This window comes from Bombus pyrosoma, linkage group LG15 (genome assembly GCF_014825855.1).
Source record: "Bombus pyrosoma isolate SC7728 linkage group LG15, ASM1482585v1, whole genome shotgun sequence".
NCBI classification, from domain to species: Eukaryota; Metazoa; Arthropoda; class Insecta; order Hymenoptera; family Apidae; genus Bombus; species Bombus pyrosoma.
The window spans coordinates 6,083,873-6,096,444 of record NC_057784.1 but is presented as its reverse complement, the minus strand read 5'-3'; the positions used below and the strand labels follow the sequence as shown (position 1 = coordinate 6,096,444).

Here is a 12,572-nt window from a genome sequence, read left to right as displayed (position 1 = left end):
CTTTGTTTCGATAGGTGGCGACCCTGCTTGTTCCACTGTCGACTATTCTCTCAACAGTTGCATTTCCGTCGAAGATGGCAGTATCCACAGACAATAACGTTATCGTTACGAAATGATGTTTATTATGGAACTGTGATCGTGTTTCTGATAGACATAAAAAGTCTCTCGAAGTCAGTGTGTGTTCGTTAATGTGATAGTTTATCGATCGAATCTTTATGGATATCCGTGATTTATTACGATATATTTTTGGCATATCTTACTTGTTGCAACTGTGTTGTAACCTTCCCACGTGCGCGTCTTAATTACATTCGATTTCTTCCTTTCCAACAAATAAATCGTTGACACGATGGCAGATACGTTACACAAAGATAGATACGAAATCTGTGAGTGGAATCATAATTTATATCTTCAGTTTTATCAGTTTGTGCTTTACCACATTGTTATCTTGCTCACATTTGATATTATCTAATATTATGCGTTGTTGTTTAATGGTTTTAACGTATTATTTTCTGTTTTAAATGTTTTCTTATTCTAAAATGTAAGCGATTTGTTCCATATTGCAATGTAATATTGCAAATTATATTTGATGTATTTTATGGAAATAGCAAATTTAGCAATGCGCAGTGGAGGTAATATAGGAGGAGATAGCGATATGAAGCTGGAACCATCTAGTCCTACAGAAAAATATACTTTTTCCCGTTGTAGTAGTACTGGGTCAGTGAATACACCATCCTCATCTGCTCATAATACAGGTAACGAAGTAAAGAAATTTGTGAGAATAAACTTTTTAAAATATAACAATAATTTACAAGTAAATTTAATGAAATTAATTGCAGAAGATGAAGATAGTGATAATAAAAATTCAACCATAAGTTACAAAGAACGAAGGAGAGAGGCTCATACACAGGCAGAACAGAAAAGGAGAGATGCTATCAAGAAGGGATATGATTCTCTTCAAGATTTGGTTCCTACTTGCCAACATACTGATTCTTCGGGTTACAAACTTTCCAAGGCTACCGTACTTCAGAAATCCATTGATTATATACAATTCTTGTTGCAACAAAAGAAAAAGCAGGAAGAAGAACGTAATGCATTAAGAAAAGAAGTTGTTGCTTTACGTATCATGCAAGCTAATTATGAGCAGATTGTGAAAGCTCACCAGACCCAACCAGGTCATGCAGAAATGCGAGTATCCGATGAAACCAAATTCCAAGTGGTAAGATTAAACTATACAATTTAATCATTCTATAAAATTAAGTTTTGAACTACTTTATCTTGAGAATACTTCATAATTTATTTATTGTTATAGTTTCAGGCAATTATGGATCGCTTGTTTCAAACATTCAATAATATTTCAGTAGCAAATTTTGCAGAATTATCTGGATGCGTATTCAGTTGGTTAGAGGAACATTGTAAACCTCAGGTAAGTAAATTATTTCTCAAATTATCATCTTTCTGGTAATAAACATACAGAATTTAATAAACATAATTCAAATATTTCAGACTTTGCGCGAAGTAGTACTATCCGTACTCCAACAACTTAATAGCCAAATCAGCTAGTCGAATATATTATTAGATCATTTGTGATTGCACAATATTTCAAACCTAAAACATTTTCGCGGGTACTTAGACCAATTATTAAGTAGAGTTACCAGAAAGGATGGGAGTATGTGTGTTGTTATATGCAATGCGGATAGCATAATGATTGTGCGAGAAATACAAATAGAAATTTATTTTATATATTAATATTATAGATGTAGATACAGCCATATAATATGGCATGCCGTTTGTTGGTGACCAAACTATGTTAAATATTTTTAACAGAGATTTTTTATTACATGATGTTTGCTGCATATATATAATACACAATGTATGTATATACATATATAAATGTATTTGAATATGTACATAATACATTAATCTGCAACATAGCAGTTCGAAATAAAAATCAAATTATGTCCGTTTATACGTCGTATTTACAATCATTAATGAAAAACGTGAACGACATATTCTTTAAATGCTCCTATATTCTGTTTGATTAATTTTCTCCTAAGATTATCGATTTACGTTCAAAGAAGTTAATCCTTGATATAAATTTCATATCGCGTATAGTTTCTTTTGATTAAACCTTTTCAGATTCAGTAGGCATACTTTCTCCTTGCGTAATGTCGTTTAATAGCATTGCCTCCAATCTGGGTCTGTTAGGATCATCAGGTTCATGGTGAGGGCTCTGGGCACGTCTCCTTTTTGATCTGTCCTCTGGTCTACAGCAGAGATCTCTGAAGATACACGCGTAGCAGGCTAGCAATGCGCTCATCATCATTAAACCGCCAATTGCAAGAATCACCACTAAGAATATCGAAATTTCGTCCCCCATGTTATATTTCGGATAGTGTTTTGTTAGCTAATGTTTACACCATCTGCAACAGAAATTTATTCGAATCAAATTTTCATTAGAAAATATTGTAGATTATTTTTTAATTCCTAAGAGAAATTATCACAACACAATCTTCAATGTTGTGCTATCTAACTTTTACTATGAATACATGTAACTCGTGACCTGATTTTCAATTCTTACGAATAAATCATCAGAGTTGGTCTGAGGAATTTAAATAATTTTCAGTGAAAATGAGTTCGTAGGACGTTTGAATACATCACGATTTTTCTATAGGTAGCACGTGAGCAGAATAGTCATTCTTCACCACTGTTCTATTTGGTGTTCAATTCTTTGATATTGAAAAGCTAAGTCCAGAGCGTAGTCTATTAAAAAGAAAAAGAAAAATGATGCAATTAGCAACAAAACATTAAATCATCCATCATATCGTAATTGCTTATCCTATTCTTTATCTGTTTTCTAGAAAAAGGAAAAGATTTGTATACATACATCGGACATTTATATATTATATATAAAATAGACGAAAAAATATTCTCATATGGAAATCTGTCTTCTTCTTGAAAAAGGAGATTCCTGGGTACGAAACAAGAGGATCAATCCATGCTTCATATAATCCAATTTATTCCTGGATAGTCACGTACGTGCGAAAAATCGTTGAGCGGATTATTTCCGTATGAGTGTTCCATATTGAGCGTAATTTAGAGGATGAAAAATCTCATACGGGCTGCGTATGTTTCTTATGAAACAATATCTTGTATCTTATTGGCAGTATGATCGGTGAAAAACGATCGGAATATGTATATCTCTGAAGAAACTTCCGTTGCAATTTCTCATTCTCGTCTTCGAAGAGGCAGCGATTTTATGATGAAACTCTTGCTTCGATTCAATAAAATCCTTACGATCACATTCGTTTTACAAGAACTTAACGAAGCGAGAGATCGTGCGATAAAAATCTGTCCAATATCGTTAATTCTAAAACATTTTCTGTTACAATCGGTCTTGCTATCGAAGTTTTGTCGTACTGGCCGTATTAACGTTTTATGATGGATGAATAAATAATGATTGCAATTTGCGGATCTCCTCGCAGAAATATGTGTTTAATCTTCGCTCCAATAGACGCAGAAAACTTAAGAAAGACAGAGTTCCTTGGGGAGGATATAATTTTAACTCGAGTATCATATCTGTAATCTTTTCTTTGTAAGAAAAAGCAGCGAATTACATCGGGCAAGTTCGTATTTACCTGCTATCAGCCTAGAGATAATCACGTACACGTGTTGTAATTTTCTTTTTGCTACGAGAAAGTTTTTAACGTATTGTACGTGTACTTCCTTTTTTCTTTTGCTGTTCTTCTGGTTTAAAAGAAAGTTCTTTTTTTTTTTTAAGTAAATATTCCGCTTACATTATTCCATAAACGAATTCTAGCAAGTAATATAACTTTCAGGGAGGAGGGTACATTCGTTCTTTAGAATATGAACTTGACGTTACGTTAGTCATACTCTTTCTCATGCGTGTTACTTCAAAGTTTGAGCAACCGGCTGAGTCTTCCTTCGTTCTAAAGTCTCCCTGCCCTTTTATGCGCTTTACCTTCGTGTTTTACAAAATCTCTTAATTTCATATCAAAGAAAAGTCTGTCGCTGAAACTTCGCACAAACTCTACTACATACATCTAACATAGTCCTTGGAATAACCGGGAAATCGTATGTTCTAACATTCACGGAAAAATGTATTATTTACTGAAATTCAATCTCATTAACTGGCTCGATTTAATTGGTAACATCTTTTAATTTGCAGTACGATTGGTTTTAAAGAAATGTTAGAGGATTTCTTAAATAATAGTAGAATAGTAGAATAACAGATAATATGTATAATTACTCAAACTATATAATTAATGATCTGACTTTTACCTAATTATAATAAAGCACTACGAGCGATAAGAAATTAATATTATTTTCTATCAGATTATCTAGCTGTCCAGAGCATTTTGACTAAATTATTATACTCTGCAGCGGAAAATAATAATATTGTTGGTGTCTGGAATTGAAATTATTTCTCGAAATTGCCTAGAAATATAATTTCCACATCGCGTCGGTCAACCCGTATGCAGCAGCATCACTATTTTGCAATTCCTGCTACTGCGAGTATGTTTATGCAGACAATTAATCGATTACTGTGTATTCATCGAATAACCGACGTACAAGGGAGCATGCTGTCTGTGGCTAGCGATTACACAGGTACAAAGCTGCAGTATAACTTCGGTCGTCGATAATAATTACCGTGATTTTCAATGCAGACCGGTCTGCCCCTATAGTATGATAATTATACGATAAAATATCCGACCCCATGTGTAATAACACATTTAGGCCCATTCAAATTCAGATCTTTTCATTATGACGTTAAAATCAATTATATAGAATCAACGCGTTAATTAAGATCTTGGAATAATTCTGTACGAACTTATCACTTATTTATCGTTCTTGTTTTTCGATAGCACGAGATAGCAGCTCGTTAAAATAACAAGGACGCGTACGTACGCAATTTTACGTTTCCTATCTTCATCTGTGCTCTCTAAAATACATAACATGTAATTCTAAATTACACTTAAGGTACTTCATCAATTTACTCTGTTCATCAAGATATCGATATGCATTGCAAAATTTATTACGACAGAAATTTTGATCGTTGTGCGAATACCAGGTGACCTATATTTCACTTCCTTTCAGAATTATTTTAGCATTTACAGAGAGAAAGTTGAAGACGCAAGGGAAGATACGAACGAGAACGTTTAAGCTTTTACAATGGTAACTATGATATTTAAAAAACGAATGAAAATTCTGTATTAACCACGACGACACTACCTTATTTTCTTTTCATTACTAATTTTTCAAATCAAGTTTACAAAGATAATTTTCAACTTTAAACACGTTTCAGCAAACACTTCTCCAAATTCTTAGAAGACCGATAGAAGAATAACAGAATAAAACGGACCATTAATGTAACAATCGCAATGGAGATTAATACGATACAGATGGAGAATGATTTAACTGAAGTATAAATCATGTCGACCGGCAAATCTATTTCCGCTAATCCACTCTGTTTTTCTTCAACTAATATTGCCTCGTAAATCAAAGTTAATACCAAGCTTTCCTCCGATAAATTAAGACGAATTCCGCTTGTGGCTGATAACTTTCTCGATATTGGAAAAGGATAAAAATAAGAAAATGTCACACACATGAAATCCAATGGAAAGTTCGTAGTTTCGCGTTGAAGGTTCACTTCCGTCGAACTTTCTCGATAAATTCAGACCAATTTTAAATTAATCTCATCCTCATCGCAGTAAGATTGACGGTAACGTCAGGATGAACCTTATCGTTAAACGTTGCTTTAATTAATTAGAACGGATTACACTCGTAGTTTACGTCGTCGCGTTCAGATCGCAGTTAGGAAATTTAACTCGTGGAATTATTGTTATATCTCATTAGAGACACCGCCGCAGTTAGCAAAGGATTTACATCGTTCGTTTACCCGCACGAAATCCTTCGTTTCGTGAAATTTCAAACCAAATGTCTGGGATATTAAATCCCAGAGTTGTTCTCTGTTGCGAGTTCAACTTGTTGCGTGAATACGAAAGCTTGTACATGCATTAGAATATATTATAATTATGTTATATTATATTTTAATAACTATATTATATAAAATATTTTGGAATTTCACTAGCAACCCTGCGAGATGTTACGAGACTCGATTATTTTTATGGTTATATTACAGTTTGAGACAGATTTGGAAACGTATATAGAAGCTACAAAATGTTTCTTCCGAATATATATCTCGCACAGATTACAAAAATATTTCAACAGTCGATTATTTGTTATATTAATAAGCTTCGATACATTTTCAAATTGATTTCAGAGTCCACCGATATGATCATCACAGTCGCGTTTTATTCTGATCCCAATGAAATTTCGAAATGTTTTATGGAACAAGGAAGTCGCTGCGTAAAAAATGCGACAACAAAGAAGGACAATCGGTAATAGTTAACAATGTCGGCAAAGTTTAAACAAGGACGCGGCATATTTCGTGCTTAATATCGTGCGGATTAAAAGGGAGGCAGGATGATACGAATAAGGTGACAACACGATGTAATAACACGGAGAATGCATCGTGTTAATGTAATAACGCGAGCAGATAAAATTTTCCGTCTCTCTGCGAACCTCTCATTTTGTCCGTGTTTTCACTGCGCTTCCGATCCTCGTCGCGCGTGAAATGTTTTCACAGTTTAAATGGACGTTAAAAAGCTTCCGTCGTTCTCCTTCTAGTTTCTCTTCAATAGACGGACACCACGCGTTTATTCCGCGCATTAAAATACCTTTCATCGGATTAGAAAACTGTTCTCCACTTCTCTGTTTCGCTTCTTCCCGATAGATCCTCCATGGGTTTGATCGATTCTCGGAAAAATTTAGTTCAGCGGTTTACTTCCTTCAGAATCGAATTACACGTTACCATTTTTCCACATGCATACCGTGCTTCGTTAAATTCCACTGTTTAATTCACTACGTTCCTCTCTACTCTGTGTTGTTACGCCTGTTCGTGTTTGTTTATATTTTTCGTTCTTTTTTTCGGGCAGGAAAAGGGATCAATTTTGCAACTTTCAGAGAATTTTTTCCAATTGTATATTCCGTGTTGCGCCAATGTTATGTTGTATTTACGTGGATTTTATATTGTAAATAATTCTCGAACAGTTTAATGATCTCGTCGCGTAGAATATCATTGGAAGAGTAGTTTTAATAATTGGGAAGTACGAGGTATTCGTATCGATCCTATCGGTAATTAAAATATCGTTTGCTTATGAGCGTTAAATGAGAATTAATAATTCCTTACAATTTTGTTCGTTGATTTAAAGTCTGACAGATAATAATGCTACCTACGATGGGCGAGTAAAATGAAATTGAGAAACTGTAAATCGCACGCGTGCGATGCGATATTCGCAGGAATATTTATGCAAAAATATTTCACGACACCGAAAATAAAATATATTCGTACGAATTTATATTTTACATGCACACAAGCGTAGTAGCTGTATATCACGTTGCATTTTGAATTATTCTCCCGAACGATTAAACTATCGGTTAAACTATCCACCCTTTATGAACAGTTACTCCTATGTACGAGCCTATATAGCTGTAGCCTATATATTACTGAACAGCCAGCATTTACCATTCTGACATGCAAATCAGCTCCTATAACTCTAGCCTTCAAACGCAACAATAGCATTGTACCGTTGAAAAATTGTTTGCTTCGATACCCTCTATTATTTCGCCTGTAACGAAATAATCGTTAGCTTTCGTTTCTTTCTCCTTCTCGAAGCTACGATTAATTAAAGTTACGGAATATTCGGAGGGACGGCTCTAGCGTATCTGATTGTATTATTTATAATTTATCTCTATAAGATAATAAATGTTCGCTCGAGTTCGCGTTGCTTAATTTAAGAATATATTATAGCAGCGTAACGAGAATGCAAATATCGGTGATGTTTCAATTAAACTGACTGAAATGGGAGGGAAAATTTATAATCGGATTCGTAGTTTCGCTAACAAGTAGCAACGTATTGCAACGGGTCAGTGTAATCACCTTGTAAAGGCCCTCGTTAAAATTGAAGACAAAAAGCACGATATTTCTCTGTATTCTACGATAACTTGAATTTGAATTCTCGTTAACGAGATTCGTTATTAACAACGGTATGCTGAATAAACAATTGTAATTTCACTTACGATTCCGTGGTTATCGCGATTGTTAATATAACAGTATAATTGGATTTTTCAGGCCATTTAACGAACGATCGTTCTTCGTTGTATTTTCAAGTACTTCCATTCGTACAATTAACAGAATATAACGTTCGATACTTATTTACGTTATTAAGGATTAGAATATTGTCTATATTGTTTTCTGGGATATTAGTAATTATAGAGGCGATCAGTGTCATGTCCACCCCGCATTGAATTGTCTGAGTAAGAGACACTTCTGTCAAGAACAATATTCTACGTAACGAGATCACGTGTATTTGCATTCTTTTGTATTCAGGCTGGCCAGATAAGGACCGTAATGAAATTCTTCCTTCTTTTTTCTTCCTTTGAAGCTCAAGTCTCCCCTTGTCTTAACTCGCTTGTCGTTTCATGGACCGTGAATGCACAAAAATTGCATTTTATATCTATCGTTACATTTCAAATGTATATAAAGAAACTAGAGAAAAATTATAAAATCGAATTTCGCTTTTGGAAGAAGAAAATGACCAACAAAGCTCGTCCTCGTTACGAATGTCCTTGAATTAATAGCAATTCTACTATTAAATCGAGGATATTTCGAGGGGATATTTCGATAATTAATCCCTAAATAAAAGATCAATTGTTTGTTGAACTAAATTATAACCAGATTCGATTTTAAGGACTACATATTCCGTAAATAATCGCAGTTTCAATAATAATTCTGTTATTGTTGTGATCGTTAATATAGTAGAATGGTCCATAATTTCCTGCGTTCTTGTAATGTATTAATTGTGCTATCTTTTCGAATGGACAAAGTAATATGTCACTTTGTAGCTCTTGAAACAACATTAATTAGGCAGAAGGAGCGACAAAAAAAATTGCATAGTGTTTGAAGTTCTGCTTCCATTAGCGACGCGAAGGTACAAGAATTTTTAATTTTTCCATAGTCCTTCCCAAACAAATAATGAAATAGAATACAATTAATCAATCAAATGAAATATATAATATCAAAGAATACAAGTTAGAGGCTATAAAATGTTACAAAATGGCACATTACACGTTTTGGTTCCAAAAAATAGTACAGAGAAATATATTGAAAAGACGTACTAGAACTTCTAAGCCACCCAAAGTAGGATAACCAAATTTTTCCAACGACCCGATTAGAACGAAAACTTAAAAATTCAAGATATGCAAACGATAAAACATACGCGTGATACAGCCTTACATTTGCGAACATATCTCGAGACGTACAGATTCTCCTATTCAAATGCCGATTTCCTCTATAATCATCCATTCCTCTGATGTTGCGCGAAGGATATTTTTTAAAATTCGTCTTCTTCTCGTTTTTCGTTTTCGGAAGCGGAAACTTCTCGATTCAGTCGCTCGAGCCGTAACGATGTAATTCATCTGAAAATTTTCCAGTGACGCGGATCAGCAATTTCCAGCGTATCAGTCGCGAAGCTAGCCGTTGACGAGAAGCGTCTTCTCCTTTCGTACGACCATTTGCATGTAAATTTCTCCCACGAACTGGCGAGTAAACTCACCGACGAAATTGCGATACTTCGCCGCGTCATACAGCGAGAGAATTTCATTTAATTCGTTGAAATATAGCAGCGTTGAACGCTGCTAGAAGAATCTCGACAGTCTCTAGCCCTCCCCCCCCCAACCTGGTTTTCATTCTTTTGACCAGTTAGTTGTTCTTGACGAGTATACTCGTCATGAAAAATATGACAATGTTTGCGTTATGACGATCTCTGTCAGTAATAAAATTAAACAACACAACAGCGATTTTGTTACTATTTAATTCTTTTCAACATTTCGTTACAACAGTCACACGTGCTCTGTGCTTGACGAGTATACTCGTCGTCGCTTACTTTTTCCGAAACATTTTAGGCACAAACTTACGTACTTTTCAAAGAGATCGCAACAAATAACTGGTTATTTATCGTTTCCGTCTTGACAGGCGTCCCGGTGTACCTCGAAGACGTTTCAGGTTTTAACGATGCTCCGTTTCGTTTTCGCGACACTGTTTCTAGTGTCGAGCAATATCGACGCCGACACCTGTTTCATTAATTACCGTTTTGACTTTCTCAGCTCTCGGGAAGGTATCATCAGGGCGGTCAATGAACTCGAATGCATTTTATCGAGCGTTGGTGTAGCTTCCTTTACGACTGTTTGGCGAGAAAATGTAATGAGCTTTCGTAAATGTAAGAGAGTCGGTGTGTGCGAATTAGAAAATTGTTTGGAAATTTGTTCTTGGAGTAACTTGTTCGATAGATTTTATCAGGAGCTGGCAGGTTTCCTAGTAGTATTTGCAAAAAGAAGTTGCAAATAGTTTGGCAATTTAGATTTTTCAAAGTCGAAGAAGAATTTTCATGTACGTATTGATAAAATTGTTATTTTCGTTTAGAAAGTTTGCTCGTTTCCGTCGAGTGACGGGTTCTCTAGATTTCACTGGAAATCACTGCTTTTTGGAAGAAAAAGGAAAAGAAATGCTCGAAGATCGAAGATTCCTTTTGTCAAAAAGTAACAAGAACTTAAGATCGATCGATCGTTATATAACAATTGTATGTATGTAGCAAAGTAATTACATTTATTATGTCAACGCGCATTTAACAAGTAGTTAAGTTACCTGCAAACAGAAAATTACGTTTTATCGTGGAAATATTGATTTTAGACACCACTTTAATTAACCATATTTCACTCCTCTTAGCAACTATCGAGACTCTTTCAAGTTTCAACTAAACATTTACCCTTTAACGCCCTAGCATATAAACTATAAACGTATAACTGCGCACTGCTATATATCCAACCAAAAATATAAAAAAACAAGAAAGAAACAAAAAGAAAAAGGAGCAAAGATGAGTAAAATGAAGATAAACCTTATCTCAAGCTCTTCCAAGCACGTACAACAAAACAAATTTTATCTAAACCAAATTAATTCCTTTCGATATCACTTGACTCACCCCCTGCTGGCCATAAAAAAAATCCGACCAGTAACCAACACGTGACCAACAACGATCGTAAACGACCAACGCTATAACGATATGCCGATACAAGTAGCTACTTGAAAATCGCTCGAGCTAAACGCATCCACTCGAATTTCTCTGCCTATCAACTGACCTGTTACCCCGACAGATTCTTCATTCGTTCGCGTCGCGTGTGCGTATTTGAAACTTCGACCGCACTTCTTTCTCACTTTTCATCGGCGAGAAAATTTCCATCGTCACGTGCGTCGAGTTAGGTCTCTTCATGTTGTCCGTGATGTCAAGTTCGCAGCGTTTTCGCGAAGTTTTACAAAGTATTTCGCGAAAACGGTTAGGGCGTCGAAGCCGGTAAAAGTTACTTTGGACGGTGAATCGTAGAAAAGTTTCGAGTCGTCGTCGTCGTCGAGTGTTCAGAACACTGACGTTCTTGATTGGAAGCCAAGCGAGCGATGTTCACAGCACGAGAGTCGCGCGAGGACTGTCGGGCAGGACCGGTTTATCTTGCGCATCCTCGCACTCACAGTTTCCGCCTCTGACACCCTCCGCGACCGTCTTCCTCCCTCAAGAGGGACACGCATAGCGATAGAATCTGAAACGAATCGTATATGCGACATGCTCTGGTAAAAAGGGTTTAAGATGCGAATAAATCGATTTTGATTCTATCGTGTCTTTTTTTGTTTCACTGGTAAAATATGCTCTGTGCTAGCGAGACCAATCGTCATTTCCTCGAACAATTGTCATTCACTTTACAAATCGCGCCATTCTTTCATCCGGCAGCACGATAATTACGATTGTTTGATAAATGGTATTCGATACGTTCTACTTGGCAAACAATATTTAGTGGATTAAAATCTCGATCTGACTTGAACTCGTTGCAATTTCGATTTCACGCGTGTCTCGTCAGCGATTCGAGCGTCTTCCTGTCAAAATCCATCGTACCGTTAAGATAATCTCACACAAAATAACCACGCGTCACTCCTCTATGTCATTTCGAACGGTTTGAACGTCGACCAAATCGTCGTTCGACTAGTGTCGGTTTGTTCTATTTACAAATAACTGTCTCGTAGGCCGGCGCGATTTCAATTAATCGGGATAAAAGCGAAGACTTCGTCGTTCTGCTTCTAGTTTTATGGCTTTCGACAAAACCATTGTCGGCGAAGAGATAGAAGCGATCTTACGTAAATTTTCCATGGAAATCGTCGGATGCGCTGCGTGAGCGCGGAAGATGCATTTTATCGGCCCCTTTTCTGACATCAAATTTACGATACCATAACCGAATCTTATCTGTCGTAAGCTTTTTCGAATACGAAGAACTCAGGGCTACGCGTTACGATCCTCTTGGGGAAGATTCGATCCCTCCCTCGGTGATACACCGTAGGATAACTGCGAAAGTAATCGACGAATAATCCGATAGACGAGTCTGAAAACGTGATT

General features: G+C 35.9%; 2 protein-coding genes across 3 annotated transcripts; one reads left to right on the top strand and one right to left on the bottom strand.

The window, feature by feature from the left end:
* Nucleotides 1-52: 52 nt before the first annotated feature.
* LOC122575409 (max-like protein X) lies at nucleotides 53-1,851 on the top strand. The gene is made up of 5 exons (XM_043744278.1): nucleotides 53-383; nucleotides 606-752; nucleotides 837-1,216; nucleotides 1,310-1,423; nucleotides 1,504-1,851. Exons 1-5 carry the CDS (start codon nucleotides 347-349, stop codon nucleotides 1,558-1,560), a joined length of 735 nt encoding a protein of 244 aa, XP_043600213.1. The 5' UTR covers nucleotides 53-346; the 3' UTR covers nucleotides 1,561-1,851.
* Nucleotides 1,852-2,053: 202 nt separating this feature from the next.
* On the bottom strand, nucleotides 2,054-11,701 carry LOC122575410. Of its 2 annotated transcripts, XM_043744280.1 has the most exons (3): nucleotides 11,275-11,701; nucleotides 2,561-2,760; nucleotides 2,054-2,420 (listed from the first exon to the last, which is right to left on the bottom strand). In XM_043744280.1, the coding sequence occupies exon 3, from the start codon at nucleotides 2,375-2,377 to the stop codon at nucleotides 2,123-2,125; it is 255 nt and encodes an 84-aa protein (XP_043600215.1). In that variant the 5' UTR covers nucleotides 2,378-2,420; nucleotides 2,561-2,760; nucleotides 11,275-11,701; the 3' UTR covers nucleotides 2,054-2,122. The 2 variants fall into 2 exon arrangements, with proteins under 2 accessions (XP_043600215.1, XP_043600214.1); XM_043744279.1 differs by lacking the exon at nucleotides 2,561-2,760.
* Nucleotides 11,702-12,572: the final 871 nt, after the last annotated feature.

What these genes read in the sequence shown, in the direction of transcription:
- LOC122575409 (XM_043744278.1), top strand. Translation starts at nt 347, where the DNA reads ATGGCAGATACGTTACACAAAGATAGATACGAAATCT. An exon ending in ATGAAACCAAATTCCAAGTG is followed by an intron (nt 1,217 to 1,309) that starts GTAAGATTAAAC and finishes TTATTGTTATAG; the next exon opens with TTTCAGGCAATTATGGATCG. An exon ending in AGGAACATTGTAAACCTCAG is followed by an intron (nt 1,424 to 1,503) that starts GTAAGTAAATTA and finishes CAAATATTTCAG; the next exon opens with ACTTTGCGCGAAGTAGTACT.
- LOC122575410 (XM_043744280.1), bottom strand. Translation starts at nt 2,377, where the DNA reads ATGGGGGACGAAATTTCGATATTCTTAGTGGTGATTCTTGCAATTGGC.